We start from the raw sequence: 25,735 nt of genomic DNA on the forward strand, positions 1-25,735 counted from the left end.
GAGATTTGGAGTCAAAAATCAGAAAGTATTAGACCATGGGAATAATCTCTGTAATCAATTATTTGAAGTAAGTGAAAGTTGCTCAGTCATGTCCGATTTGTGACCCCATGGACTATACCATGGAATTCTCCAGACCAGAATACTGTAGTGGGTAGCCTTTCCCTTCTCCAGGGGATCTTCCCAACCCAGGGATCGAACCCAGGTCTCATTGGGTTCTGCATTGCAGGCAGATTGTTTACCAGCTGAGCCACAAGGGAAGCCCCTTGAAGCATTCTCAAAAAAGTTTTGTGAGAGTAAAAATGTGTGTTACCAGCAAAATCTTACTTCTTACTGTTCCTTAGGAATTACCCTCCAGTTTGACTAAGCAGGAAAGACAATTTATTTTAAGATGCATGTGCCTGAGTGCTAAGTCGCTTCAGTCATGTCTGACTCTTTGCGACTCTATGGACTGTAGCCCGCCAGGCTCATCTGTCCATGAGATTCTCTAGGCAAGAGTACTGGAGTGGGTTGGCATGCCCTCTCCAGGAGATCTTGCCAACCCAGGGATCAAACCCACGACTCCTGTGTCTCCTTCATTGGCAGATGGGTTCTTTACCACTAGTACCACCTGGGAAGTCCTTTAAAATGTGCATTCTCTGTTTAAATCAGGATGCATTTCAGTCAGTAACATCTTAGAATAGCCATCAACCATGCTGCAGTTGTGACTATAGTTACCCTTGTATGTGTGTGGACATCAAACATGTCAGCATCAAAACTTGCTGAATGGGAGTCAGTGACTTTGAAGACAGGAGAGCTTTATTTCTTTCTTTATTTTTTAACTCTTAGGAAACCAAATGGTTGTGGAGAATAAGTGAATCAGACATATTTAGCAATATTTTTTAAGCTGGAATCAAAAGTGTAACTTGTAATTGCAAGGTCAGCCTAGGAGCCCAGCACCAATAACTCTTAGTTCTTTTATTTTAAGAAATAAGGATTATTTTAAGAAATGCTGTATCATCAAACTCCTGGACAATACCATCAAAAGACGATATCATGGATATAAACACAGACATTAAACAGTCTTTGTCAAATGCTGAATGTGAGAAAGTTTGATGAGTACCTGAATCAATTTCTTTCATTTAATATTTTTCATTGTACAAGTATGATAGTTGATGAAATAATCTGTCTGATTAAATGTGTAACAGCCCTTTCAATGAGTATAAAAGAAACATTCTGATCATGTCATAGTTTAACTTGTGGGGTTTTTTTTTTTTTTTTGGTTTTTTTTTTTTTTTGGTTTCTTAAAAGTACATACAATAATGATGCTTCTTACAATGATAGCACCTTAGATTCAGTGAAAGAGGGTATTCAGTTTGGAGACTCAGTATTTTCTTCCTCTCTCATAAAATAGATAGTTAATGAGCTTGAATGAACTAAAATGTTTGCTATCTATACTGTGATCCTAAATGCCCAATGCGTTCCATTTTAACAAAAAGCTGCAAGCTGTTCTTATCTTTGTTTAACATAGGGACTTTTTTTGCCAAGACTTTTCATAGTGCATGGCCCATATTTAATTATCCTTAAAATATTTCTTAAGGGATGAAATGCTAGTAGTTCGGTTTTGCATGTATGGTTTCCTTGAAAGTATCGGGTTGACTCTTATTTCCTTTGTTAGGGGTGCAGGCTGCATCTTTATTGAAATGTTCCAGGGTCAACCCTTGTTTCCTGGGGTTTCCAACATCCTTGAACAGCTGGAGAAGATCTGGGAGGTAAGAGAAGAATTCCTCTTAGGAAGAAAAAATATATGCATATAAAACTTTGAACCAAATTTGCGTTAGAAACAAATGAAGCAGTCCATCTGCTTTGAGACATTAAGCCATATTTTGAGGTTGTGGAAACTGTGGTGTTTGCCAGGGGCTTAAGCACCTAGGGAATGAGTGGTTAGGAAGCCCCCCTTTGTCCCATAGATGCCCTTGAATCCTCCTGCTCCTGATGACTATTATCTTAACATCCAAGGGCAATTTCTGCCATTACTAACCTTCCCTGCAACCCCCAGGTCTAATTCTACCACATATTTGGCCATGGATCTTTGTCAATTGAAGATAAAACACTACATTTTCACAGAGCCCTGATAAAACAAAATGTTAGCTTCCCATGTTAGTGTGAGAGAAATATACTACTTATGCTCCAAAACTAGATTTCTAAGGTGACAGGATGCTTATGTATGTGTGTTTCCACTTCTTTATTCATTTTTTATCCCTCCCTCATTTGCACTATTGGGGCTTCCCTGGTGGCTCAGTGGTAAAGAATCTGCCTGCAATGCAGGAGACTCGGATTCGATCCCTGGGTTGGGAAGATCCCCTTACGGCTGACATGGCAACCCACTCCAGAGTGTATTCTTGCCTGGAGAATCCCATAGACAGAGGAGCCTAGCTATAGTCCGTAGATAGGGCTGCAAAGAGTCAGACACAACTGAAGCAACTTAGCACGCACATGCACGCAGTTGCACATTATGTACTTCATTTTTATGTCCCTTGTAGCTTATATTTTTGGATTTCCCTGGTGGTTCAGTGGTAAAGAATTTGCTTGCCAATGCAGGAGATGACAGTTTGATCCCTGGGTCAGAAAGATCCCCTGGAGAAGAAAATGGCAATCCACTCTAGTATTCTTGTCTGGGAAATCCCAAGGATAGAAGATCCTGGCAGGCTACCATCCATGGGGTCACAAAAGACTTGGACATGACTTAGCGACTAAACAGCAATAGTGATAGTCATTTATATATGGCTCTCTTTTTCTGATGATTTTTAAATTGTGGTTAAAGATATATATAGCATAAAATTTACCATTCTAACCATTTTTAAGAGTACAGTTCATAACATTAAATACATTCACCTTGCTGTGCAACCATCACCACCATCCATTTCCAAAACTTTTCATCATCCCCAACAGCAGCTCTGTATCCATTCAACCAGCCCCCCATTTTCCTGCCCCTAGCCACTGGTAACCTCTCATCTACATTCTGTCTGCATGAAATTGCCCATTCTAGGTTTTCATATAAGTGGAATCATACAGTGTTTGTCCTTTGTGTCTGGCTTATTTCACTTAGCATAATGTTTTCAAGATCCATCCATATTGTAGCATGTATCAAGTACTTTAAACTGGGGTGGGTAGGGTATTCCTTGTATCCTGGATTCGGATTCCTTTAAGTTTGCTTGTTTCAAGCAAGCATCTAGAGCATTCTTGCTAACAGCCTCCCAATCAGGTATCTGGGGAAATAATGCAAAGTGGGATTTTTGTGTGCAGGTGAGGAAACTTATCTTTTCTCAAACTCTTCGTGATTTTGACTTAATGTCATCAAACATTTTGCCTTGCAGGAATAATATAAAATTTCATTTTTGAATTATGTTTCCACTGCAGAGTCCTTCATTTATTAAAAATTTTAAAAAGCTGGGGATTTCCCTGGTGGTCCAGTGGCTAAGACCCTGTGCTTCCAACGCAGGGAGCCCAGGTTTGATCCCTGTTCAGGGAATTAGATATCACATGCCACAACAAAAGATCCATTGTGCTGCAACTGAGACCTGGCACAGCCAAATAAAAATAAATAAATAAATATTTGTAAAAGCCCATGTAAAAAACACTTATATCATTTTTTTAAGTTGAATTTTACAACATGAAGGTGAAGATAATCCTCAGGAAACTTTTAGGAAAAGGGAAGAGTTAGTTGCTAGTGTCTGGAGGGAAAATGACTCACATTTATGAAGATATTCTGTGCAAACCAGTCTAGTGCCACAGATTCATGACCCAGAAAACACAGTGTGTTGTGAACACTAAAATAGAATGTCCTTTGTGAAATTCAGATGTTTTATAGAGATTAATCACTGCCATTAAGCTTTCTTTTGGAAACACGGAGGATATAATGGAGGAACACAGGACAAATTGGGAAACATTCACACACTAAAAAAAATTTCAAGCCAAAAGATTTTTCTTCCTCAAAATTTCCCCGCAAGCACTGTTTATAATAGCCAAGTCATGGAAGCAACCTAGATGTCCATCAGCAGATGAATGGATAAGAAAGTTGTGGTACATATACACAATGGAGTATTACTCAGCCATTAAAAAGAATACATTTGAATCAGTTCTAATGAGGTGGATGAAACTGGAGCCTATTATACAGAGTGAAGTAAGCCAGAAAGAAAAACACCAATACAGTATACTAATGCATATATATGGAATTTAGAAAGATGGTAACAATAACCCTGTATACAAGACAGCAAAAGAGGCACTGATGTATAGAACAGTTTTTTGGACTCTGTGGGAGAGGGAGATGGTGGGATGATTTGGGAGAATGGCACTGAAACATGTATAATATCATATATGAAACGAGTCGCCAGTCCAGGATCGATGCACGATACTGGATGCTTGGTGCACTGGGATGACCCAGAGGGATGGTACGGGAAGGGAAGAGGGAGGAGGGTTCAGGATGGGGAACACGTGTATACCTGTGGCGGATTCAGGTTGATATATGGCAAGACCAATACAATATTGTAAAGTTAAAAAATAAAATAAAGAAAAAAAAGAAGTTAAAAAAAAATTTTCCCTGCAAGACTGATAAATGCTACTGATGAATGCTACCTTCAAAAATTATTACTGGATTCCATAACATCATCTAAGCTGGAGGTTCAGTTCAGTTCAGTTCAGTTGCTCAGGCGTGTCCGACCCTTTGCAACCCATGAATCGCAGCACACCAGGCCTCCCTGTCCATCACCAATTCCTGGAGTTCACCCAAACTCATGTGCCTCGAGTCGGTGATGCCGTCTGGCCATCTCATCCTCTGTCGTCCCCTTCTCCTCTTGTCCCCAATCCCTCCCAGCATCAGAGTCTTTTCCAATGAGTCAACTCTTCACATGAGGTGGCCAAAGTACTGGAGTTTCAGCTTTAGCATCATTCCTTCCAAAGAAATCCCAGGGCTGATCTCCTTCAGAATGGACTGGTTGGATCTCCTTGCAGTCCAAGGGACTCTCAAGAGTCTTCTCCAACACCACAGTTCAAAAGCATCAATTCTTCGGTGCTCAGCCTTCTTCATACTCCAACTCTCACATCCATAATGACCACAGGAAAAAGCATAGCCTTGACTAGACGAACCTTTGTTGGCAAAGTAACATCTCTGTTTTTGAATATGCTATCTAGATTGGTCATAACTTTCCTTCCAAGGAGTAAGCGTCTTTTAATTTCATGGCTGCAGTCACCATCTGTAGTGATTTTGAAGCCCAGAAAAATAAAGTCTGACACGGTTTCCACTGTTTCCCCATCTATTTCCCATGAAGTGTTGGGACCGGATGCCATGATCTTTGTTTTCTGAATGTTGAGCTTTAAGCCAACTTTTTCAGTCTCCTCTTTCACTTTCATCAAGAGGCTTTTGAGTTCCTCTTCACTTTCTGCCATAAAGGGGGGCATCATCTGCATATCTGAGGTTATTGATATTTCTCCCGGCAATCTTGATTCCAGCTTGTGTTTCTTCCAGTCCAGTGTTTCTCATGATGTACTCTGCATATAAGTTAAATAAGCAGGGTGACAATGTACAGCCTTGACGTACTCCTTTTCCTATTTGGAACCAGTCTGTTGTTCCATGTCCGGTTCTAACTGTTGCTTCCCGACCCGCATACAAATTTCTCAAGAGGCAGATCAGGTGTTCTGATATTCCCATCTCTTTCAGAATTTTCCACAGTTTATTGTGATGCACACAGTCAAAGGCTTTGGCATAGTCAATAAAGCAGAAATAGATGTTTTTCTGGAACTCTCTTGCTTTTTGGAGCCCAAAAAAATAAAGTCTGACACTGTTTCCACTGTTTCCCCAACTATTTCCCATGAAGTGATGGGGCCAGATGCCATGATCTTAGTTTTCTGAATGTTGAGCTTTAAGCCAACTTTTTCACTCTCCTCTTTCACTTTCATCAAGAGGCTTTTGAGTTCCTCTTCACTTTCTGCCATAAGGGGGGGCGTCATCTGCATATCTGAGGTTATTGATATTTCTCCTGGCAATCTTGATTCCAGCTTGTGTTTCTTCCAGCCCAGCGTTTCTCAGGATGTACTCTGCATAGAAGTTAAATAAGCAGGGTGACAATGTACAGCCTTGACGTACTCCTTTTCCTGTTTGGAACCAGTCTGTTGTTCCATGTCCAGTTCTAACTGTTGCTTCCTGACCTGCATAAAGGTTTCTCAAGAGGCAGGTCAGGTGGTCTGGTATTCCCATCTCTTTCAGAATTTTCCACAGTTTGTCATGATCCTCACAGTCAAAGGCTTGGCACAGTCAATAAAGCAGAAATAGATATTTTTCTGAAACTCTCTTGCTTTTTCCATGATCCATTGGATGTTGGCAATTTGATCTCTGATTCCTCTGCCTTTTCTAAAACCAGCTTGAACATCTGGAAGTTCACAGTTCACGTCTTGCTGAAGCCTGGCTTGGAGAATTTTGAGCATTACTTTACTAGCGTGTGAGATGAGTGCAATTGTGTGGTAGATTGAGCATTCTTTGGCATTGCCTTTCTTTCGGATTGGAATGAAAACTGACCTTTTCCAGTCCTGTGGCCACTGCTGAGTTTTCCCAATTTGCTGGCATATTGAGTGCAGCACTTTCACAGCATCATCTTTTAGGATTTGAAATAGCTCAACTGGAATTCCCTCACCTCCACTAGCTTTGTTCGTAGTGATGCTTTTCCAGGATGTCTGGCTCTAGGTGAGTGATCACACTATCATGATTATCTTGGTCGTGAAGATCTTTTTTGTACAGTTCTGTGTATTCTTGCCACTTTTTCTTAATATCTTCTGCTTCTGTTAGGTCCATACCATTTCTGTCCTTTATCAAGCCCATCTCTGCATGAAATGTTCCCTTGGTATCTCTAATTTTCTTGAAGAGATCTCTAGTCTTTCCCATTCTGTTGTTTTCCTCTATTTCTTTGCATTGATTGCTGAGGAAAGCTGTCTTATCTCTCCTTGCTATTCTTTGGAATTCTGCATTCAGATGTTTATATCTTTCCTTTTCTCCTTTGCTTTTCTCTTGTCTTCTTTTCACAGCTATTTGTAAGGCCTCCCCAGACAGCCATTTTGCTTTTTTGCATTTCTTTTCCATGGGGATGGTCTTGATCCCTGTCTCCTGTACAATGTCATGAACCTCCACCCATGGTTCATCAGGCACTGTCTCTATCAGATCTAGTCCCTTAGATCTATTTCTCACTTCCACTGAATAATCATAAGGAATTTGATTTAGGGCATACCTGAATGGTCTAGTGGTTTTCCCTACTTTCTTCAATTTAAGTCTGAATTTGGCAATAAGTATCTGATCCACAGTCAGTTCCCGGTCTTATTTTTGCTGACTGTATAGAGCTTCTCCATCTTTGGCTGCAAAGAATATAATCAATCTGATTTTGGTGTTGACCATCTGGTGATGTCCATATGTAGAGTCTTCTCTTGTGTTGTTGGAAGAGGGTATCTTCTATGACCAGTGTGTTCTCTTGGCAAAACTCTATTAGCCTTTGCCCTGCTGCATTCTGTATTCCAAGGCCAAATTTGCCTATTACCCCAGGTGTTTCTTGACTTCCTACCTTTGCATTCCAGTCACCTATAATGAAAAGGACATCGTTTTGGGTGTTAGTTCTAAAAGGTCTTATAGGTCTTCATAGAATCATTCAACATCAGCTTCTTCACTGTTACTGGTTGGAGCATAGACTTGGATTACTGTGATATTGAATGATTTGTCTTGGAAATGAACAGAGATCATTCTGTCGTTTTTGAGATTGCATCCAAGTACTCCATTTCAGACTATTTTGTTGACCATGATGGCTACTCCATTTCTTCTAAGGGATTCCTGCCCACAGTAGTAGATATAATGGTCATCTGAGTTAAGTTCACCCATTCCAGTCCATTTTAGTTTGCTGATTCCTAGAATGTCAACGTTCACTCTTGCCATCTCCTGTTTGACCACTTCCAATTTACCTTGATTCATGGACCTGACATTCCAGGTTCCTATGTAATATTGCTCTTTACAGCACCAGACCTTGCTTCTATCACCAGTCACATCCACAATTGGGTGTTTTTTTTGCTTTGGCTCCATCCCTTCATTCTTTTTGGAGTTATTTCTCCACTGATCTCCAGTAGCATATTGGGCACCTACCGACCTGGGGAGTTCCTTTTTCAGTATCCTATCATTTTGCCTTTTCATACTGGAGGTAGCCTAATGTAAATAACAGCTTTTAAGTTGCACATTTGAATTCTAGCCATTTTTCAGCTAAATGAATGTGTGCAAGTTATATAGTCCCTCTGAGCTTCAGTTTCCTCTTCTGTTACATGGGGCTGGTGATAATGATTTTATAACCTTGCTTTGAGAATTTTAAAAGAGCACGTGAGTAACAAGCACCACGTGCCCTACGTGCTCAACAAATGTTTGCTGTCTTTCTCTTTCTCTCTCAGAAATTATTTTCATAGTGATGTTTCAAAGACCAACCCAACTGTTGACAGGCATTTCCTAATATTTAACCTAATTGTTCTATTCTCTCTGTTAGTTTCTTGTCCACATTAGAGGAAGCAGAATTAACCCTGCCTAGATCTGACCCTGTGCAGCTGCTGCTGCTAAGTCGTTTCAGTCGTGTCCTACTCTGTGTGACCCCATAGACGACAGCCCACCAGGCTCCCCCGTCCCTGGGATTCTCCAAGCAAGAACACTGGAGTGGGTTGCCATTTCCTTCTCCAATGCATGAAAGTGAAAAGTGAGAGTGAAGTTGCTCAGTTGTGTCCGACTCTTCGCAACCCCATGGACTGCAGCCCACCAGGCTCCTCCATCCATGGGATTTTCCAGGCAAGAGTACTGGAGTGGGGTGCCATTGCCTTCTCCATCTGACCCTGTAAAAGTGATCTTTTACACACTTGAAAAGTTTTTCCTATTCATTTAATCAGGAAGCAATATCATTGGGTACTCATTATCTTATAAGATGTTACAAAACATTGGAAAAATGGAAAGAATAGGAAAAACGCATAATCTGTGCTTTCAACTGTTGTTCAGTCTAGGTGGGGTGATGGGTGGTATATAAGTAAATACATGCAAACAAACATGAACTATGTATAGATGCAAAAGATGTATGTATAACTAGATAGTTAACAACAATTATAATAGTGAGATAAGGTATGCCATTAGGATATTTGAAAAGTTGTATATAAATTGGTTTTTTAAAACATTACTTCCTATTTTTAAATGATTGTGTTCTTAAAGCAATCATTTTATAGTTCTTTGCATTTAGTGCAGCCTTTAGAAATCATAGAACACAAAGAATGAGTTACGACACTTCCCAGAATCTGATGGTTTTCTAGTTATTGGTTCAGGTTTCCAGGACTGGTCTTGGTGACTGTCCCTGACCATGTGAAGGATGTTTTAGGTATTAATAACTCGGTAAGTGAGAAGTTTGGACTTGTATCTGGACATAAAATACCCAAACATGAGTGATGCAACCAAAGCAAGCACATCATAACAAATGGGTCCAACAGGTCTTACCCAGGAAGCCATGTTAATGTCTAACATTATGCTTATCACACTGCAATAAATCAGAAGGACTTTATTTTGACATTTATGACAACTCATTACACATTTAAAACAAGTAAACACATTAGAAATAACACTGGCATGATGTTAGAGTCGCGAGTTCAGAACTCAGCTCTAACTTTAGGTTAGGAGGTAAAGCAAGCCTCACAACCTAACTTCTTGGGTCTTTAGTGTCTTCTGGTGTATTTGGTTTTCTGACTCCTGAACTTGTGACCTCTTTGAACAAAGTGTTATGAGACTATTGTAGCGCCTATCATTTTTAATCATAACATTCTTTTCTGTTTATTAAGTCTCCCCCTCCTCCACTTCTGAAGTTATTTCTCAAACTTATAGACTTGCCTAGCTCATTGTTGCACTCCAGTACTCTTGCCTGGAAAATCCCATGGGGGTCACAAAGAGTCAGACACGACTGATTGACTTCACTTTCAGCAACAGCAGCAGCTCATTGTTGAGCTTCAGACTGTACTGATGAGGAGATAGTTCCATATTGCTTAGCTCTCCTTACTGGGCACCAGGAGGTCAGATTCATTATGTCTCGTTTCCCCCCTTCTTCTGTCCAAGCAGGTAGAGACCCCAGTTTTGTTACCACATCTATAGTTTCATGCTCTGAGAACAAGGAAGAACCATATTCATCAGTGTGTTGTCTATTATACTATTACATCCCAAGTAGTTTGGAAATTCAAACACTACAAATGGCTCCTGAAGTGTGTTTTACTAAAAATGGTGTACATAGACAAAAAAGGAAAGCTGCTTCAGGCTCTGTGATATTTGATGTAGGGACTAGTGGGTATCTCCCAACCTCTAATCACAACTTTTCTTTACATGTATTCTGAGATCTCATTCTTGAGAAGTCCTGAATCTTTACTTATCATCTTTCTGAAATACCCCTAGGTGTGCATGTGTGTGTGTGTTTACACCTGAATGGCTGTTATTAATTTTTGATCAATTTTTTAGAAATCTAATTCTTTCAATAAATATTTTTAGCAAATAACACCGGATGTAGCTCTAAAATCCAAATAAAATAAACTATGCAGACTTTAAAGCCATTAATCAAAATGCCTTCAGTTTCCATTTCAACAAAGGCAGAAAACAGCCTCTGCAGCCCACTGTGGTTTCAAACATAGCACTCACTAACTGCCTTTTAAGAGCCTTCAGGGAGAGAGTAAATCAACTATTTTTGGTTTTCAGTTTCCCAGTCAGTGAAGTGGAGATTTAGTAATTTTCTCAAGTGAAAATGAACTCAATAATTTTCAAATAAAAACTGAGCATCAAATTTCCAAATAAAGGATATTGAATTTTTGTTTAAACTTTTAAAATCTCAAAGCTTAAAGCTTTTAGCACAATCTTCTAAAATTGTTGGTATCCATTGTTGGCTTTAATTACACAATAATACAAAGTAGCCAACAATTCTGGTAACTTTTGCCTTAGAGAAAATATGGATGTGGTCATTTTTATTTCCTTTATTGCTTTCTCTTCATTATCTTTGCTTTCTTGTCATTTTCTTGCTAGGCAACAGAGATGTAGGGGTATTTGTGAATCATTCTGCCCACTTGTTTACACACACATCTGTGCAAATACATAAGATGGCAGTTTAGCAAAGAAGAATTAACTCCCCATCCTTTGGCCCTCTCCCACAAAAGAAGAATTAGTCCAGTTGGTTTTTCAAAATGGATTCCAGGATTCTCAGTGTTCCCTCTGGCTCGGGGTGGCTGATAGGAAAAGCTCACAATCCTCTCAGTAGCTTTTCAATTTGTTTAGGGAATGGATCAAAGAAAGAAGCTTCTACTGGGTGGCTTGATTTTTTATTATTATTATTATTATTATATGAGGGAAAATGGCACTTTGTTATCTTTTGTTTGAGGACAAGCTTAACAGGCACCACAAAGTATACTTGTCAGCCAGAGTCCTACTCAGCTAACTGGTGGTTATTAAGAGGCTTCCAGATTCCTCATCAATTTTCATCAGTCGAGGCTTCCCAGATGGTGCAATGATAAAGAATCTACCTGCCAGTGCAAGAGACACAAGAGACACAGGTTCATTGGTAAGATCACCTGGAGTAGGAAATCAGTCATTGTTGGGCAGTTGATTTCCTGCCATAACAATTGGGCCAGCATCTGTCTCCAGCATTTTACAAATGGATTCACTAGGCTTCTTCTATGAGAGATGCTTGTATTGAGGTATGCTTCCCAGAAGAGCTATATTGTAGTGGTGTATGAAAGCTACTAATGTTTCATTAGTATTTCACAAAAACAATATTATTCTAGCTCCCAACTGACATTGAGCATTTATGATTATCTTAAAAGAATGGTAAGGTTTTGTCTACAAGGGAACTCAGAGTAACAGAGTCATTTAAAATCTGAAGTATTTTGACTTAAATTCTAAAAGATTTTTCTTTTCTTAGTAATTAAAAAGTAAAGCTTCAGTTTAGTAATCCAAAGCATAAGTGAGCTCTTTTTCAAGCAATGTTGTTACTATTATGATCCACCAGTTAAAAACCAAACACTATATTCCAAACTGCTGGGCCACAGAGAAAAGAAGCAGATAAGATGAATTCAGTAGAAAAGACTAGAGTTAGGTTTCGGATCATTTTTAGCCAACATTCCACTGCCTAAAGGTCAGTAATCTGAATCCTTTTTAATTTGAGCACATTGGTGAACAGCTGAATGCCCATGCTGAGGCATAATTTAAACTGTCAAATGTCTCCTGTTGAGATATATATATATATATATATATATACAGAGAGTTATCTGATGTAAGGCAAAGGGACACTTTGCCACTCACGTCTTTCTGTATTTCCAACTCCAAAGATAGCATCCCAATGTATGGTGATCATGCACTACATACAGTAGGCAAACTTCGTTTTATTGCGCTCTACTTTATTGCACTTTGCAGACATTGCTTTTTTAAAACAAATTGAAGGTTTGCAGCAATGCTGTCTTGTCAGATGATGGATAGCAATTTTTTAGCAAGGAAGCATTTTTAAAATTAAGGTATGTACATTGGTTTTTAAATTAAGGTATGCACATTGTTCTGTTACACACTTAATAGACCATAGTATAGTGTAAACATAACTTTTATATATACTGGGAAACCAAAAAATTTGTGTGATTCACATTATTACAGTATTAGCTTTATTGCTGTGGTCTGGAATTAAACCCAAAATATCTCTGAGGTATGCCTGTAGATATTTAGGGATGAGAATGTGACTTTAAGTAAGGTTATATGATCTGTATTAGTCAGGGTTCTCCACAGAAACAGAACTAATGGGAGATATGGAGGGGTGTGTGTGTGTGTATGTGTGTGTGTGTGTATACACAAGAGCCAATTCCCATGATATTTTATATTTATATACATATTTATATATATATATATATGTAGTGATTTATCATGGGAATTGGCTCGTGTGATTTCATGGAGGCTGAGATATGTCCTCTGCAAGCTGGAAAACCAGGAAAGCTGGTGGGATAAGTCCGTTTAAGGGGGCCACTGGTATAAGTCCCAGAATCTGAAGACCAGAGAACTAGGAGCTCCAAAGGCACGACAAGGTGGATGTCCCAGCTCAAAAAGAGAGACAAAAAATTTGTGCTTCCTCCACTCTTTTGTTCTATTCAGGCCCTCTACCGATTAGATGATGCCACCCAAATTGGTGAGGGCAGTTCTCTTTATTCCGTCTACTGATTCAAATACTAATCTCTTCCAGAAACACCCTCACAGTCACACTCAGAAATAATGTTTTATCGACTGTCTTGGGCATCCTTTAGTCCAGTCAAGTTAACAAGTTGACACACAGGACAATGGAAATATACTGCAATTTTGCCTGGGAAACTACAAATGTCGGAAACACTAAAATTTCTTTCTTGTACACATCAGCTGGCACAATGTGATATACATCCAGTTTTTCCCTGTTCCTCCCCGATGTGTCCTCCATGTCTCCACACCTGCTCCATCCACTTCATCTGTCCCCGAATCTTTGTCTTTATATAGGTGCTGGGAGTCCCTACAGAGGATACCTGGCCTGGAGTTTCCAAGCTACCTAACTACAACCCAGGTAATACTGATTTGAGCTTCCAAAAGCTCTGTGAGTTATCAGTGTAAGAGCACTGGCCACACAGACAAGGTATTTTCCTTTAATTGTTAACAGTGTAGACAGATATTTAGACTCTTATATTCCGTGACTAATCTTTTTATGAGGAAAACATTGAAATAGTAGTTGAGGTTAGATCAGTTTTCCAACTCTGTAAAACACAAGTAACAAGTGGAATAACAATTGGGAATGACTATTACTGTGGACTCCACATCCATTTCCAAACACCCAATGGTTTAAATGGAAAACTCAAAAGAAGGTCTCATTTTTGAGCCCAATGACTATCATTGAGTCTATTTGCTAGATTATTGTACTTCATAAAGTATAAAAAGAAAGCTATAGGGGAAGCAGAGGCTCCCTGGGCCTAGGACAGGCCAGGTAAGATGTCTCTAGATTATACAAGAGTTCATCCATTGTCTCTAGACCTAACACTTTGTCATTTTCTGTCCCATATTTGGCCCTCCAAGACTGGCTCCTGGGGGTGGATTTGGAAGTGTTGCAAGTATTCCAAGGGAGATGTTTTTGAGAAATGGTCCCAAGGACATGCCAGAGAGGTCAGATTACCTAGTTGTCACTTCAAGGACATTGAAACAAAAGAGAGAAGGCAAGCAATGAGCTATAGGATAAAGGACCACATCATGGCCATACCAGAGCTGGACTCTCGCAGGCAGGATTAAAGGGGAGGTAGATATATATAGTGTGGGAGACCTGGGTTTGATCCCTGGGTTGGGAAGATCCCCTGGAGAAGGTAAAGACTACCCACTCCAGTATTCTGGCCTGGAGAATTCCATGAACTGTATTGTCCATGGGGTTGCAAAAAGTCAGACATGACTGAATGACTTTCACTTTCACTTTCAGATATGTACACAATTAGGGAGAATGTGGCCCAAGTTTGATTTTCCAGTCTTTATATCCTTCCATTGTCCCATAACTAAAAATGGAATTTCCCTAAATTGTTGTATTACTAACTTTGGTATGAGGGGGTTTTTATGAGAGTAAGAAATTGTAAGAAAATTTAAAAGGCAATTAAAGTGGAAAACAAAAGACATAGAAGGCTAATTTTCTTTTATTCCTCCAGCATCTAATACTTTTACTCAAACAGCTGTATATAGGGTTCAGTCATCTTGAACTGACTAAGATTATGGAACACCTACAGCAGCTAAAGACCAACTCTAAAATCATTTCAGTTGCTTTGTGAATGATCTATATGCATTGTTAGATGGGGTTTGGATCATTACAAATAGTTTGCCATTTCTAATTAGCACTTGAGAAAAATGTCACTCTCTCACCTCAGGGCTTAGAATAATGCCTTTTCCATTTGGTCTGAGATAGAGAGAAAAAAGACCAGGCTTCTCATAGAGATGATGGTCCAGTTGACAATAAAGCCTATCTCCAGGTGCTTCAGTTTCTAGGAGAACTGGGTCTCATCTTTTTCCACCCTGCCTGTACCCCTCCCTACCTACTCTGCTCTCCAGGTGAAAATGGGACCCCTCAGCTTCCTAAAGTAGGTGCAGGCAGAAGTTTAGGGTCACAGATGGGTTGTAGAAAATAATTGGAATGATCTCAACACAAAGCTGCCACGGTGAGCATATGCTATTCCCTCAAACTTGAACTATTTGGGTTTCAGGTTGATTCCAGCAATAAACAGTGATCCTTGGTGAGAACAATAATGAAAGGAACTTGTCCAACATGCTTTCCTGCCAGATTCTGTACTAGATAAGATAACTGGGTTCCAATAAACCAGTGAGAAATATGTTGCATTTTTCATTTTGCTGTCATTTCAAAGTAATATGCAATTTTTTATTTATGAAGAAAATTCTCCAGGCCCAACATCAATAGGGTTCATATTTTGCATTGTTTTTCTAGTAAGGATTCAATTTAATTCAAATAAGTCAAAAAGTTTTGAGCACCTACTATCTGCCAGGCATTGTGTTATATGCTTGGCCTGCATAGATGAATTTGGCACATTCTTGGATCTCTAAGAGGTTGGGTTTGTAGTCACTCAACCACAGTCTTTCACCAGCTCAGCTTATGAGAGGGTGTTCATTTGCAAACCCTACTTCCATGGGCTTGGACAGTGTATAGACCATGGGCCCGGCTAGGCTTATGGAGGGAAGCAAATTGTAACCTTAGTCATAGCCAAGATGTGTAAACCTGAGCTTATAAATCTTAGAAGTCCAGCATATCCTGAGCGTGCAGTCAGTACTATTGATAGCTCAATCATAAGGAGTATGTTTTAAAACAACCACCCACATATGTGTTCCAAGAACATCCCCTTATGTGAATTAAGAAGTCCCTTCAAGCTATACCCCTCCTACCTCCATCCCCAAGCCATTGCTGCTACTTGCAGGCACTTGAGCTCCAGTGATTAAGGGACCAGAAGAGGGGATGGGAGCCAGATAAACATCACAGAGAACTGTTAACACTGTTCTTGATGAGATTTCCATTCCTTTCCTTTTCATTCCATAGGCCCTCAAGCTTTGAATTCAGCAGTACGATCACTCTGAGGGAGCTGGAGAGCTCAGAGCCTAGAGAGCCATCCAGTGTCCATTTGTATCCACTCTGCCCTTTCCAGACCTTGTCCGGACTATGTATGAACAACACAGTTTCTGTTTATACAGGTTTTTTAAAAAACACCTGGTACTGACCCAGCTGGACAGGTTTCTCTGACCAGTTACCTCTTTTCTTGGGGTGCTGATAAGCAGGTTGTCAGTTTTCTCACCATCAATTCAGACTCCCTTGCCAGATTAAATCTGGCCGAGGAAAGAGAGGTATATAATTTTATACCCTAGCCTTTCTTTCCTTCTTTCTTTCCTTCCTTCTCTCCCCCACCCCACCCCCCATTTTAAGCAAGCTGGCTGAGAACTCCGTGTCTTCCACTTCAAAGGGCCAGTTGTCTTATTTTGATGTGGGCAGATTGAGAAGTAGGCTTTGAAAAGTAGGCTTTTTTTGTTTAATCTTTTCTCCTGGGATAGCTTTCAGAGCAATATATCCAAGTGTCAGTGAAGGGGTTCTGACGAGCACGGATTCCCAGACTCTCAGCAGGATCATTCTCTAACAGAAATATAAAAGTGAAATATTAAAAACCCTGGAACGTGAACTCCATCTGCAGAGTAGCCAGTGTCTTGCCTTGCTTGCACCATGGGAAAAAAAGATCTCCTTGAAAAAAGAGGGAGGAAGAAAAAAGTGCTTTGAGTAAGAGGTTTACAGGTTTAGTAGAGCATAGTAACATCCCCTCAAAGAAGTGGGTGTTGCTCCGTGACCCCCCAAAACGCTCCTCCTTTGACTCAGCCGCCAGAACACTCACCCTCCCCAGCAACACACCCCCTTTTCACATGCTAACTGAGGCGCCTGTGATTGGCTGAACAATAAACTGGTCACACTTGCTAAAGGCCTGCCATCTTGCACACAATCAGCCAAGACACATTAATCAAACTGGCGGGAACAGGGGTCTGTGCCGGCCTCCTGCAGGGGGGGAGGGGAGAAGTTCAGTGACCCTTAGTAAGAGTCCACAGGAAGCAATGATAAAGAAGGCATGCTGGAGAAAGTCTAAAAAGGTTAAAGCCCCAATTGATGCCATGTCTGGGATGCACTGGGTTTTTGACACAGAGGATCCCAGAAGCTTAACGCAAACTGGATATTGGGCTTGACTGAAGTCTGCCAATGCAACAGTAGTGTGAATTTAAAGGGTGGACCCCTATAGACATTCTTACAGAGCTTTCTCAGGCCTCTTAGCTTCCCCTCCGGCTCCCAAGAAAATACCCCTCCTGTTTTTAGCCTCAAGCACATTGGGCCCAACTGGACCCGGTAAAAATAAAATGTACGAAAGGGGTAGAGATCCCTGGGTCAGGAAGACCCCTGGAGAAGGAAATGGCAACCCACTCCTATATTCTTGCCTGAAGAATCCCATGGACAGAGGAGCCTGGTGGGCTATAGTCCATGGAGTTGCAAAAGTGTGGACATGACTTAGCAACTAAAATAACAACAGCGAGGAACAGATGAACCTTTCAGGAATAATTAAGAGAAAGTATTGACTGGCAAGGTATTGGTCCTAAATTAAATATTTGGAGGACATTAAAAAGAGTTAATTTTGAGAGAAAAAGAAAAGTTAACATTTGTACTTTCAGTGGTAATATCTTCTGACTTTTCCAAATTCCCTTTAAAAAGCTCTGCCAATGGCAGTATAGAGCCAATAAGACCATACCTTAAAGACCAGTTTGCTAGAGGCTCACATAAGGCTTTTAAGAGAATCAACTAAATATTTAGACATTTCTTAGGTAAAGTAAACCGAGGCCTTACTCCTCTGGACCTTGTCCAGTCACCATCTCATTAGATGCAAAGATCCTGTGATAAAGAAAAACTTTTTTTTTCCTGCCCACATGATTGCAGCCCAGTTGTGGTTTTTTAATGTGTCATTGATTGTTTCATCCAACTCCTTTTGCTCCCCTGAAAGGGTCTGTCGTGGCTCTGTTTGCTTCCTTAAACACGGTTTTTGAAAGCGCTCACGCTGTGTGAGCTCAAATCCTAGCATTAATGTACTGCTGGGTTCATTTCACCACGCTCAAAAGCGCCTAGTTTAAATCCCTCTCAATTCCATTTGAGGCACCAGAAGACTTTATCCTTCTCCACTAATGGTTCCAAGTTTACATCTAGATACTGGGGGTCAAGGACAGGAGAGGATTTAGAAATAACAGTGCATGACATTAGTCAATGCATTTGCCAAATTGGCAATTAGTTCCTGATGTGCGTGCAAAGCATTTTATTCCTGTCTCTTTGATGCCTGTTCCTGTTGAGAAGGGAATAGAATCCACAGAGGCCTTCAAACTTTTAAAGAAATATCTGCTGAAAATCATGCCTGATTTGTGACATGAGCTCAGCTACAGGGAAGCATCCGGGATTATCCTGGTTCTTTCAGCCCCAGGAAAGAACGCCGCACATGGAAAGACTTTCCACTGGAAGAACTTGGTAGAAATCAAAAGGCAGGAAAACGGTTCTAAAAGTCCTGCAGGGACCCAGATTCAGATGTCCTATAAACGATAGGCAAATGGATCCTGCTGACACCTAGTTATTTTCAGTACGTCTGCTTTTTCAGTTTTTGACCACCAGGTGGAAGCAAGAAATAACATGGACGGAATACTGGCATCAGACAACATGAAAACAGCCATCTAGCCCCACCCTGGGAATGTTTTCTTTTGACCTGAAATCCAGCGTGAGCACTTCACTTCATGTGACACCGCTACAGGACAGAGGATGATTAAAAGTTTAAAATGATCTTTGTCCGTGTTGCGGTGACCAAAAGCTACCATGCTTTAGGCTCAGTAGGTCTTTGTGTGTTTGCTATGAACACAGCCTAAGCTGTGTGCATCGCATCCACTCGATTCAGTGAACTGTTAGACAAGGGAGTTGCTCAGTGGGCTGAACTAAGGGGAAGGATACTGATAAGAGAGATTTTAATTATCAGCATCAGTTCCAGGAGTGGCAGGTCCACGCTCCATCTGGCAACTTCTGGGGGTGCTTGAGGAAGTTATTCTTTTCCAGTTCCCTAATGTGTAAAAGGAGAAGGCAATGGCACCCCACTCCAGTACTCCTGCCTGGAAAATCCCATGGACGGAGGAGCCTGGTAGGCTGCAATCCATGGGGTCGCTGAGGGTCGGACACGACTGAGCGACTTCACTTTCACTTTTTACTTTCATGCATTGGAGAAGGAAATGGCAGCCCACTCCAGTGTTCTTGCCTGGAGAATCCCAGGGACGGAGGAGCCTGGTGGGCTGCCGTCTATGGGGTCACACAGAGTCGGACACGACTGAAGTGACTTAGCAGCAGCAATCTGTAAAAGTGAGAAAGATCCTATGATTTAAAATATGTTCCCCCTGGGTTGGGAAGATTCCCTGGAGGAGAGCATGGCAACCCGCTCCAGTATTCTTGCCTGGAGAATCCCCATGAACAAAGGAGCCTGGTGGGCTACAGTCCATGAGGTCGCAAAGAGACAGAGAGGCTAAGCACAGCATAGCACAGCATACTGTCTGCTGGGGTCCATGCTGGTCAGAATAGCACAGTTTTACACCTGAGGAAAGAGCAGCTTTCTCCCAGGTCCACCCAGAATTATTTCCTAGGCTGGGAAATGGGTCCATCCAAAGCCAAACCTTGTTCTCCTTCTACTAACTATGTTATGTCCCTGTCTCATTTTGCAGCCAACATAATGATTTGATATGTGTATATATTGCAAAATGATTACCACCATAAGTTTAGTTAACATCCACAATGCCTAACTTTTAGGCAGTGCCCACTAAAAGGTAGTTCCCGTCCTTTTTTTTTTTTGCACAGTGTGGAAGTTCATTCAGCTGCTCAGTGACGCGCCAGGGTTTAGACTCAATGACAGGTGTGTGAGAGATGATGCTATGCCTGTTTCTTTCTGTTTGTATGTGTGTTCAGTTGCTCAGTTGTGTCCAACCCTGTGACCCCATGGACTGTAGCTGGCCAGGCTCTTTTGTCCATAGGATTCTCCAGGCAAGAATACCGGAGTGGGTTGCCATTTCCTCCTCCAGGGGATCTTCCCAACCCAGGGATCGAACCCACATCTCTTATGTCTCCTGCGTTGGGAAGTGGGTTCTTTACCACTAGTGCCACCTAAGAAGCCCCTTCTTTCTGTTTAGCTCCCTTAGAGTTCTGGACTTCCTTCTACATGTCAGGCACACCTCCTAGGCCAGAACTGATTTGATTTTTGCTTGCTTGGGCTTAAACACAGCCTGAATTCACACACTGTAAGAGTTGACCTGCAATTTTCCAACACCTACCTGAGTCAGTCTGAGCACCTGTTAAAGCTGTCCTTTCTGGTGAAGGCTCTTTCCTCCTCATCCTGAACCACTGTGAGAGGCCAGCCCATGCTGTGGCCACAGGGCTCTTCCCCTGGAGACCCTTATTATCTTGGTGGATGTCCAGTAAGGACCGCTACATCACAGACGGCAATCTTGTTGTCATTGTTGGTTTCACCTAAATCTTGATACAGTGGAAAGAGCACTAAAGGTTTCTGCAATGCAAACCTGACCACTTCCAGTGATTCTAGTATCTTACACTTGCCCCTGTAACTGTCACATAAGAGTAAATAGATATCTATTAAATGAAATCAATAACCAGAAGTGAGGAAACCTGGGTTCCAGTTCCAACTGCATCCTCTGAACTAATAATCCTTGTTCTGCCTGCTTTATCAAGGAAGTACATGTAAGTTACTATTCACCTTTTGCTGGGTAAAATAACTGTTGCTTATCTGCTAACATGGTTAGCAGAAGGAGAACAAGGTTTGGCAGTGGACTGACCCATTTCCCAACCTAGGAAATGCCTCTGTGTGGACCTGAGAGAAAGCTTCTCTTTACTCAGGTGTAAAACTGTGCTTCTCTGACCAGAATGGACCCCAGCAGACAGTATAAGTTAGTATGAGTTAGGCACTTTACTGTAATATTGAATGATTTGCCTTGGAAAAGACCCAAGATCATTCTGTCATTTTTGAGATTACACCCAAGTATTGCATTTTGGACTCTTTTGTTGACCATGAGGGCTACTCCATTTCTTCTACAGGATTCTTGTCCATAGTAGTAGATAGAATGGTCATCTGTTCACTCTTGCCATCTCCTGTTTGACCCCTTCCAATTTACCATGGTACATGGACCTAACATTTCAGGTTCCTATGTAGTATTGTTCTTTTACCGCATCAGACTTTACTTTTACCACAAGACACATCCACAGCTGGGCATTGTTTCTACTTTGGCTTAGCCTTTTCATTCCTCCTGAGAAACCTGTATGCAGGTCAAGAAGCAACAATCAGAACCGGACATGGAACAACAGACTGGTTCCAAATTGGGAAAAGAGTGCATCAAGGCTGTATATTGTCACCCTGCTTATTTAACTTATATACAGAGTACATCATGCAAAATGAGCACAAGATGGAATCAAGACTGCCAGGAGAAATATGCAGATATGCAGATGACACCACCCTCATGGCAGAAAGTGAAGAGGAACTAAAGAGCCTCTTGATGAAAGTGAAAGAGGAGAGTGAAAAAGCTGGCTGAAAACTCGACATTCAAAAAACAAAAGTCACAGCATCTGGTTCCATCACTTCATGGCATATAGATGGGGAAACAACAGAAACAGTGACAGATTTTATTTTCTTGGGCTCCAAAATCACTGCAGATGGTGACTGCAGCCATGAAATTAAAAGGCACTTGCTCCTTGGAAGAAAAGCTATGACAAATCTAGACAACATATTAAAAAGCAGAGACATCACTTTGCCAACAAAGGTCTGTCTAGTCAAAGCTATGGTTTTTCCAGTAGTCATGTATGGATGTGAGAGTTGGACCATAAAAAAGGTTGAGCATTAAAGAATTGATGCTTTTGAACTGTGATGTTGGAGAAGACTCTTGTGAGTCCCTTGGACTACAAGGAGATACAACCAGTCCATCCTAAAAGAAATCAACACTAAATGTTCATTGGAAGGACTGATGTTGAAGCTGAAGCTCCAGTACTTTGGCCACATGATGTGAAGAGCTAACTCCTTGGAAAATACCCTGATGCTGGGAAAGATTGAAGGCAGGAGGAGAAGGAGACAACAGAGGATGAGATGGTTGGATGGCATCACTGACTCGATGGACATGAGTTTGAGCAAGCTCTGGGAAATGGTGAAGGACAGGGAAGCCTGGTGTGCTGTAGTCCATAAGATCACAAAGAGCTGGACATGACTGAGCAACTGAGCAACAAGGCACTTTACATACATAATTCTACTTGGCTTCACTACGGCCCTATCAGATGGGGCAGTGCTATCATTTCTACTTTACAGATGAGAGAGCTGAGGCTTGGGGAGGTATGTGACTTGCCCAGGGTTACCTGGCCAGGGTGACCCAGAATATCCAATCTGTTGGACTCCAAGTTGGTGCTCATAGGTGATTCCATAAGCAAATATAACTTCCAAGGACAAATATAATTTGGTAATAAAGCAATGCCCTAGGCTGACATTAGCCAATAACATTTTTCCATGTTCATTTTCAAATGATTATGTCCTTTAACCCAGATTTGCTTTTAGAATCTGTGAGCTTGGCAATAGGTTTCTGGAGTGCAATATGAGTGGAACCCTTGCCCTGGGACCCCAGGAGGCAACCCCTCCACCCCTCACTGCAGCTAACGAATCCACGTTGTTCACAGAGTCTGAATCACCATCAGGCTCATCGCTGTCACGCTTCTGGAGTATGGCAAAAGCTCCTGGGAGTTACAATTAACATCTTTATTAACCTGTCCCCCAAATAAGGCAGTGAAATTCGTTTATATACATGGCCCACTTTGATCTTCATTAATAGTCTCTACATTTATTTTTAGTTTTCTCATCTTTAATTTATTTTATTTCAATAATTAGTTTTTATTGGGGGAACTGGATGATCTCAGAGTAATTAAGACTATGAAAAATTGCAAATGAAAGAAAGCAGGTTAAAAAGAATTTTTTTCCAAGCAACATCCTGCTGTGTTTCTTCCCAGTTCAAGAAGAAAGCCTTAAGGTCATAAGTATCTTGGATCTGGTTCAAAACAGGCTCCTTCCCCAGCCCCATAGCCAGTGCCTGGCATTATGGATCTCTGTAAGATATACAGTGGGAATCACAAGTGGGCTGTCTTGAATTACTTTTACATTTTAAAAATAAGGTTTAGTAAATTTATCTCACTTTTTATTTTTTTACCCAAGCATCGATTTTTCATTTGTTCAACAAATATTTATTGAATGCTAGATGCTGGGACTAGGATTCAGAAATAAATAAGACATTGATACCTGCCTTCAAGGCATACAGTCTAGAGGGAGAAACAAATAAATAATACAATGTGGCAACTATTACTATAACAGGGTCCCCTGAGGACCTCTAGGAACACTAGGAAAAAATGCCTTGGTTGTCTGGGGAATCTAGGGACTGTTTGGGAGAAAGAGACATGCACTGGGTTTCAGGAATCATGAAGTGGGCTTTCTCTACGTGAGCAAGAGGGGAAGGACATTCCAGACAAAGGAACTCAACAGAGGAGTAGGGAAGCAGGTTTACTTAATATAAAAGTAGGTGAATTGCTCAGGGAAGCTAGAATGTTGGTTTTGTGGCAACTACTGCTAGAGATTGGAGCTTCCCAGGTGGCTCATTGGTAAATAATCCACTTGCTAATTCAGGAGACAGGTTTGATCCCTGGGTTGGGAAGATCCCCTGGAGAAGGAAATGGCAACCCACTCTGGTATTCTTACCTTGGAAATCCCACGGACAGAGGAGCCTGGCGGGGCTACAGTTCATGAGGTCACAAGAATCAGACACAACTTAGTGACTAAAACAACAATTGCTGGAGATTAACCTGGAAGGGTAGACAGCAACCAGACTGGAAAATTATTTGTAAACATCCTAAGGATTAGATTTGACTAATAAGCAAAGAGAAGGCATTGGATGGTTGTTCGTAGGGAAGAGATACGGCAGGATTTAAATTTTAGAAAAAATTGCTTGGAAGGCTATATGTAGAATTAAATTGGTGGTAGTCAGTATGGCAATGCTCTAGATTCTAGAAGATAAGTAGGAAGTCTCAACCAAAGCAGTGGCAATGGATGAGGAATGTTGGGACAAATCTAAAAATCAAGAAGGAGGTACAGTCAAGGCGAGATTGTAGCTGACTGGATTTGACCTGTGAAAGAGAAACTGAAATCCAGTGGGTGAGAGAAGGATAGTGCCATTTACTGGCACAGGAAATAAAGTGGGGAAGGAACAGATTGTGGAGAACGTAATGAGTATAAGGTTTGAACATTTTGAGTTTAAGCTATCTGTGAGACCACCAAGTGGGGATATCTAAAAAGCTATTATAATAGAAAGACAAGCCTGTGGGGACCTCCCTGGTGACCCAGTGTTAAGGACTCCATGTTCTGACTGCTTAGGGCCCGGGTTCTATCCCTGATAGGGGAGCTAAGTTTCCCACAAGCCACTCAGCATAGCAAAAAAAAAAAAAAAAGAAAGAAAGAAATAGAAGCCTGTGATTATAGAGGTCTAATATAGAAATACAAAATTGGAAGTCATCGGCTTAAAGTGGTATTTAAAACTCCAGGTGTGAATTTAGTTGCCCAAGGGAGAGTGTGTAGAGAAAGACTACAATGGAATTCATGGGAACCAATACTGAAGGATCTGGTAGAGGGGATGGGTTCTTTGAAAGCTGAGAAAGAAGAGCCAGAGGGGCTGGCAAAGACCATGATCCCATGAAAATCATAAATTAGAGGGGAGCACCAACTACCATGTCTGTGCATTTCCAGCACTGAACACAACAGCTGCATGTGGGGGCCCGTAAACGTTTGTAGAGACTACAGGGGAAATGATACATGTTGCCAAATGATGAATCATTAAATACCATAAACACTGAATGGCATGATCAAGCTATAGCTCAAACATCGATTTTGAAGGTGGACAGACATTAAACAGAGCACTGCCTCCAGGAGAGAAGAGACTCCTGACACCTTCTGTCACCTCCACCCTCTCCATCCACGCACCGGGAGCAAAGCCTAGCTTCCCCTTCTGCTATATAGACCATTACCTTAGGAACAGGCTTCTGAGGATGGAATACTTTCTTAGAGAATCCACAAAAAGTTTTGATGCATGGTTAGAATGGTGGGTAGGGCTTCCCTGGTGGCTCAGACAGTAAAGAATCCACCCCCAATGCTAGAGACCTGGGTCTGATCCCTGTGTTGAGACGATCCCCTGGAAAAGGAAATGGCTACCCACTCCAGTATTCTGGCCTGGAGAATTCCATGGACAGAGGAACCTGTCAGATGACCCCTGACAGTCCATGGGTCGCAAAGAGTCAGACACAACTGAACGACTTTCACTCTCTCTCTCTAGAATAGTGGTAAGCCTCCAATGCAAATTGAAGTGCCAAGTAGCGCCCTGCATGAGAGCACTGACTTTTGGTATCCCAATGATTCTCAAACAGGAATTGAGAGCCTGGTAATGCAAAGCCAAACTCAGACGTCTTGAGCAAAAGACTAAGGCAATTTCTAAGCCAGCCACCTGAGAAAGGAGGGCGAGCAGTTGGGAGGGTGTGAGTGT

The 25,735-nt window shown here is 41.3% G+C and overlaps 1 protein-coding gene across 1 annotated transcript in view; it reads left to right on the forward strand.

Annotated features, from left to right (window-relative positions):
* CDK15 (cyclin dependent kinase 15) overlaps positions 1-25,735 on the forward strand; it is a 96,626-nt gene that overhangs the window by 41,317 nt on the left and 29,574 nt on the right. The window contains exons 9-10 of the mRNA XM_024981308.2: positions 1,655-1,748; positions 13,550-13,613. Coding sequence (XP_024837076.1) covers positions 1,655-1,748; positions 13,550-13,613 — 158 coding nt within the window. The remainder of the gene's footprint in view (positions 1-1,654; positions 1,749-13,549; positions 13,614-25,735) is intronic.

The sequence above is a fragment of the Bos taurus genome, chromosome 2, assembly GCF_002263795.3.
Source record: "Bos taurus isolate L1 Dominette 01449 registration number 42190680 breed Hereford chromosome 2, ARS-UCD2.0, whole genome shotgun sequence".
Taxonomy (NCBI): Eukaryota; Metazoa; Chordata; class Mammalia; order Artiodactyla; family Bovidae; genus Bos; species Bos taurus.